This window comes from Wolffia australiana, chromosome 5 (assembly GCF_029677425.1).
Source record: "Wolffia australiana isolate 7733 chromosome 5, ASM2967742v1".
Taxonomy (NCBI): Eukaryota; Viridiplantae; Streptophyta; class Magnoliopsida; order Alismatales; family Araceae; genus Wolffia; species Wolffia australiana.
Window position 1 is genome coordinate 8,787,819 of NC_135839.1, and position 6,000 is coordinate 8,793,818.

The 6,000-nt window shown below is 44.6% G+C and overlaps 1 protein-coding gene across 4 annotated transcripts; it reads left to right on the forward strand.

The window, feature by feature from the left end:
• Positions 1 to 1,750: 1,750 nt before the first annotated feature.
• On the forward strand, positions 1,751 to 5,788 carry LOC144703160 (SCAR-like protein 2). Of its 4 annotated transcripts, none has more exons than XM_078575267.1 (7): positions 1,751 to 1,861; positions 2,413 to 2,576; positions 2,811 to 2,934; positions 3,019 to 3,157; positions 3,278 to 3,345; positions 4,095 to 5,289; positions 5,595 to 5,788. In XM_078575267.1, exons 2-7 carry the CDS (start codon positions 2,480 to 2,482, stop codon positions 5,691 to 5,693), a joined length of 1,722 nt encoding a protein of 573 aa, XP_078431393.1. In that variant the 5' UTR covers positions 1,751 to 1,861; positions 2,413 to 2,479; the 3' UTR covers positions 5,694 to 5,788. The 4 variants fall into 4 exon arrangements, with proteins under 4 accessions (XP_078431393.1, XP_078431389.1, XP_078431392.1 ...); XM_078575263.1 differs by having other exon boundaries at positions 1,760 to 2,203; XM_078575266.1 differs by having other exon boundaries at positions 1,760 to 2,203; positions 4,143 to 5,289.
• Positions 5,789 to 6,000: the final 212 nt, after the last annotated feature.

Below are 6,000 nucleotides of genomic sequence, written 5' to 3' on the forward strand. Positions count from 1 at the left end.
ATAGAGAGAAAGACAGAGACATAGAGAAAGACAGAGAGAGACAGAGACATAGAGAGAGATAGAGAGATAGAGAGAGGTAGGCAGAGACATAGAGAGAGATAGAGAGATAGAGAGAGGTAGGCAGAGACATAGAGAGAGATAGAGAGATAGAGAGAGGTAGGCAGAGACATATAGAGGGAGGTAGAGAGAGGTAGGCAGAGACATATAGAGGGAGGTAGAGAGAGAAAGACAGAGACATAGAGAGAGGTAGGCAGAGACATAGAGAGGGAGGTAGAGAGAGAAAGACAGAGACATAGAGAGAGGTAGGCAGAGACATAGAGAGAGATAGAGAGAAAGACAGAGACATAGAGAGAGGTAGGCAGAGACATAGAGAGAGGTAGGCAGAGACATAGAGAGAGATAGAGAGAAAGACAGAGACATAGAGAGAGGTAGGCAGAGACATAGAGAGAGGTAGGCAGAGACATAGAGAGAGATAGAGAGAAAGACAGAGACATAGAGAGAGATGGAGACATAGAAAGAGAGATAGAGAGAGATAGAGAGAAAGACAGAGACATAGAGAGAGATGGAGACATACAAAGAGAGATAGAGAGAGATAGAGAGAGATAGAGAGAAAGACAGAGACCTAGAGAGAGATGAAGAGAGAGATAGAAACATACAGAGAGAAGTAAAGATGGAGAGGTTGAGAGATAGAGAGAAAGACAGAGACATAGAGAGAGAGCGATAGACAGAGAAGTAGAGAGAGAGAGATAGAGAGAAATAGACATTGAGAGAGGTAGAGAGACAGATAGACAGACGCAGAACATACAGATACAGAGACAGACATACAGATACAGGAAAGAGACAACGAGATAGACGCATAGACAGAGATAGAGAGCGATAGACAGATAGACAGAGAGAGAAAGAGAGATGGAGAGACAGATAGAGAAATGTAGTGAGACATAGAGATAGAGAGAGAGATAGAGAGAGAGGTAGAGAGAGAGATAGGCAGATAAAGATGAAGAGAGAGAGAGGAGAGAGAGAGAGAGGTCTCAGAAACATATAGAAAGATACAGGGAGAGAGAGGAGAGAGGGCTCAGAACCATATAGAAAGATAATAGAGAGAGATAGGCAGAGAGGAGTGAGAGAGGGCTCAGAACTCAGAAGCATATAGAAAGATAGAGAGAGAGGGAAGAGAGAGAGGGCTCAGAAGCATATAGAAAGATAGAGAGAGAGGGAAGAGAGAGAGGAGAGAGAGAGCTCAGAACTCAGAAGCATATAGAAAGATAGAGAGAAGGGGGAAGAGAGAGAGATAGGCAGAAAGAGAGAGAGAGCGCTCAGAACTCAGAATCATATAGAAAGACAGAGACGGAAGATAGAGAGATAGGCAGAGAGAGAGAGAGCGCTCAGAACTCAAACATATAGGAAGACAGAGAGACGGAAGAGAGAGAGATAGGCAGAGAGAGAGAGAGGAGAGAGAGACCGCACAGAACTCAGAAGCATATAGAATGACAGAGAGAGATATAGGCAGAGAGAGGAGAGAGAGCGCTCAGAACTCAGAAGCATATAGAAAGACAGAGAGAGAGGGAAGAGAGAGAGATGGGCAGAAAGAGGAGAGAGAGCGCTCAGAACTCAGAAGCATATGGAAAGACAGAGAAACGGAAGAGAGAAAGATAGGCAGAGAGAGAGATAGGAGAGAGAGAGCGCTCGGAACTCAGAAGCATATAGAATGACAGAGAGAGAGAGATAGGAAGAAAGAGGAGAGAGAGAGCGCTCAGAACTCGGAAGCATATAGAAAGACAGAGAGAGGGGGAAGAGAGAGAGATAGAGAGGGTTCGGGCTTCGGAAGCAGATGAAGAGTGTCGGTTGAATGAATCTCGAGCGAGTAGAATCCTGAACTGCATTTACTGTTTCCATCCTCAATTTTTACCGCGATTTGTCGATTTCTTCCACTCCTTCCTCGGCCACTGGTTTCCCCTCTCCTCTCCACTCCCAACTCTGCTCAAGATCTCCATGCCCACTCCTCCAATGCCCGATCTCTGAGCAAGCTACCCTCGACGCGAAGAACAATGCCTCTGATGCGATTCCAGCTGCGAAATGAGTACGGATTGGGCGATCCGGAGCTGTTCAGAGGCCCTGCCAAGAGAGAAGACCCCAATGCTCTTCTCCAAGGCGTCGCTGTCTCCGGACTTGTCGGAATCATTCGTCAGCTTGGCGATTTGGCGGAGTGCGTGTTTTGTTCCGTGTTTTTTCTATGTTTTTCCCCCCTTTCGCCTTTAGGGTAGTTCCAGAATTCCTTACATTTTCAGTTGGTGTTGATTTTTCCATTGATTGTTCATCTCATTTCTCCGTTTTTTCCTTCAAAAATTCAAAATTTTCAACCCTCTATCCGGGTTATACTCGGAGTTGAACGGTGCTCAATGGATGATTTTTCAGGTTTGCAGCAGACGTATTTCAGGATTTGCATGAACAGATAACTACCACGGCATCAAGGGGGCGTGCAATGATGGCTAGAATGCGCCGAATAGAGGATGATCTTTCTGCTGTAGAGAAGGCTGTTCACGATCAGACGAGTCACATTCATTTTGCCTACACAGTTGGTATGCTTCTCCATTTTTTTTCTTCTTGGTTATGAATTACATCACCTGAACTTTAATGTCGCTCTTGATGTTATTATCTTTTGTTGATTAACACGAGCTGTCTGGAACTTTATTGTCTGCTTGTTTTTGAAGCATTACATCATAAATCTCGGGATATTAACCAGATGACTTTAATGTTTATGAATTTAATGTGCAATAAAGTTGGGCGTTGATCCTTTTGAATTGAATTTTTAGGTTCGTCCTGGCATTCTACTGTTCGTATTGACTGCGAACACCTTAGGCGTTCTGACTTGCCTTACTTCATGATGGATTCTTATGAAGGATGTCGCGAACCCCCCAAATTTTCCTCACTCGACCAGTATGGAATTTCCATTTGGCTTCAGAAATAATGCGAGAATGAATTTTGAGAATATCAAATTTGATAGCTCTGATTTGTTTTCAGATTTGATAGTTCTGGAGCTGGTTCCGGATCTTGCCAGAGAAGGTACTCGGATCCTACGTTTTTCAAGATTGCGTCATCTAGTATGCAATCGGGCAAGAATAGAAAGAACAAGAAATCGCAGAAAAAATCAGAAAATAAGGTTTTTTTTTGCTTATCTAATTTTTATGCAAAGTTCTATTCTCTCCGCACTCTATCATGTCAGTTCTAAACCCCTCCATAACCCCAAAATTTTCAAGCCTCATCTACTCTTAATGCGCAGAGAAAACCTTCAAGATCGAAGGATGAGGGCGTTGAATACACCGCATCATTCTCTAGATGCTTCAGCGGGTAATTTACTACCACTTCCCTTCAAATTTTTGAGTCAACTAGGATTAGGAGAAAACGATGAATTCGCCATTTTTATCGATTGGTGGCTTCAACTAGACATGGTTGTTCTGTTCTGTTCGTTTGAAACGAACAAAAAATTCGCACAAAAGAACAGCACAGGGCCTTGATCTTTGTTCTGTTCTTTTTTTTTTCAAAAATGAACAAAATTCGCAGAAGTTCGCACAGAGCGAACAAAAGAACCGCACACGGTTCTGTGCGATGTTATGTTCGAATTCGTTTTTGTTCTGTTCGGAAAACCGAACAGAACGAACTATTCGCACAAATTCGCACAGAAAGAACAGAACGACCACGTCTAGCTTCAACTATTGATGGAGGAGTGATGTAATTTTCATCGAGGTTTTGGATGATGATGATGAATCTCCACCATCATCCATTGGTTGATGACCGATCAGTATTTTTATTAGTCATCTTCGTTCGTCCAAGCTCAAGTATGGATGAAAGCGAGAATGATGAGTTAGTCATTGTCGTCCCAATTTTTCTCATCATCAGCGTCATTCTGCATTGCTTGGACATATTACGGCGACAATGCTAATGGTGAACCATCATTGCCCCTCCATAAACAACGATGACATCGTCAACATCATCCCAAAATCTCGTCATTGTCTTCCATGTTTGCGAAAATGACGTCGTTGTGGTCATTGAAACTAAACCCGAAGTTAAACTCTTCGGCTTCTGTTTCTCATCTGTAGCCTAACTTACAGCGAGCAATATGTCTCCCCTGCCTCGGCCGGTCCTAGCATAGATGCAGAACCTGCCGAAGAAATAACTCTCGCCAAGGGGAACGAAGAAGAAGAAGAAGAAGAAGAAGAAGAAGACGATGACAGCAGCCTCTCATGCAGTTCTGCACCGAGAGACACTTATGTTGAAGAACGAAGGGAACTCCCTGACGTCGAAGATAACTTCTACGACAAATACTTGGAAGCCCAAGAAGCCATGGGACCCGGCGATGCTGCATGGGAAGTCAGTCCGGAGATCACGATGCCGAAGCCCAAGTCTCGAGCCCTAATCTCGAGCCCTGTTCTTGAAGTAAGCTACCCTTTGGCATCCGAAAACCAAGCTTGTTCTACAAGTGGAGAAAGTCCCATGAAAGTTATAATATCTGCCCCGGTTGACGATATAAATGAAGCTCAGTCTTCTCAAACTCCAGTTCTGATGGAGAATGTTGCAGAATGCAGCAGTAAGCAGAGTGTAAAACACGGAGAAGCCACCAGCGAGACGGATAACTATGTTGATGCTCCAAATACATTACAATCGGAAACCGAGACAGAGATTGAGCCTCAAATTTCCACAAACATTCAGTCTGCAGACACGAAGATTGAGACGATTGCCGCAGAGCCGGTGAAGTTCTGGACCAATGGCGGGCTTCTGGGTCTTCAGCCGTCCAAGCCGCCTGAGATATCGAGTCAAGTCAACGTTCAACTGGATGACGTGGGCCCTAGTTTGGAAGAGGAGGGATCCACGTGGCATGAGGAGTCGTCCCCGCCGTTGGATCTCATGAAACTATCATCCTGCCCCATCGACGGGTTTCGGACGTCTTCGCTGAGGCTGGAGTTCCCCAGTGGGCGTCTCCGGGAAGGTGTGGAAGACGTGATGTTCCCATTTTTTCAGCTGCTTCCCAGGTCAACGGCTGAGCCCCTGGTCAACGGCTCCGACTCCGATGACGAGACGTTTGGCAGATCTTGCCCCTACTCTTCTTCGGATGATTCCCGCAGTCCGAGGTCGGAGTCGAACTCTGAATTCTGGGCCCAGGATGAGTCAACCTATCCTAGATTATTGGATCTTGCCATCGACTCGGCGATCAACGGGACGAACGGTGGGGATTTACCCAAGCTCAACTCACCGGAATCTTCCAGCGGCTGCCCGCCTCGGGGAGAGGAGGCCACGGTAAATAGTTATTTCTCCCAATTCTTACACGATTAATTCTTCTCCGGTTTCTGTTGAGAAGTTTTTTGGTATATTTTCATGCTACTATTTTCTTGTAAAACACGTTATCCATCAAATATTTAAAATGTTTACATTTTCAGCGCCACCATGTGTTCTTGAGATAAAATCAATAAAGGCTACCTCACTCGCTTGAATAACATGGAATTAATATATTACCATATAATTTGGGTGGCCGCCTCATATATAATTTTTTTAAAAGTATATTTTCATGCTGCTTATTCTCTTTTGTTTTGGGTACTTGTCAGCCCTTTCAGCTGAGGCCCACAACCACGTCAACGGTCCGCCTCTCGACCGAGCCCGCCGCCGTCTACCAGATTCCATTGACTCAAGTTTTATTATCATAATTTTCTCTTCTTTGTAGATGGTCAACGACAGTCAAACCCTTCAGTTCACTCTTAAATCTCTCTATGAGAACTACTACATTCAATTTCTTTGTCAACGACCAGTGTCCTGAATGAATATATGGAGATGCTTCGAAGGGTCAAACCGGTGGGGCCCAGCATTTCCAGAGGTCAAATTACATTGAACTATCGTTGACTCGCGTATGCCCACGTGTATATTTAGATAAAAGTGGGCCCAAGGAAGCCACGTGGACTCCATACGAACTTAGAGAGAGAGTGAGAAAGGTAAACAGAGATATTAATACACTTA

Coding starts and splice junctions, on each gene's coding strand:
- LOC144703160 (XM_078575263.1), top strand. CDS start 2,046: ATGCCTCTGATGCGATTCCAGCTGCGAAATGAGTACGGATTGGGCGAT. Junction 2,204..2,412: donor CAGCTTGGCGATTTGGCGGA/GTGCGTGTTTTG, acceptor ATGATTTTTCAG/GTTTGCAGCAGACGTATTTC. Junction 3,346..4,094: donor TTCTCTAGATGCTTCAGCGG/GTAATTTACTAC, acceptor TCTCATCTGTAG/CCTAACTTACAGCGAGCAAT.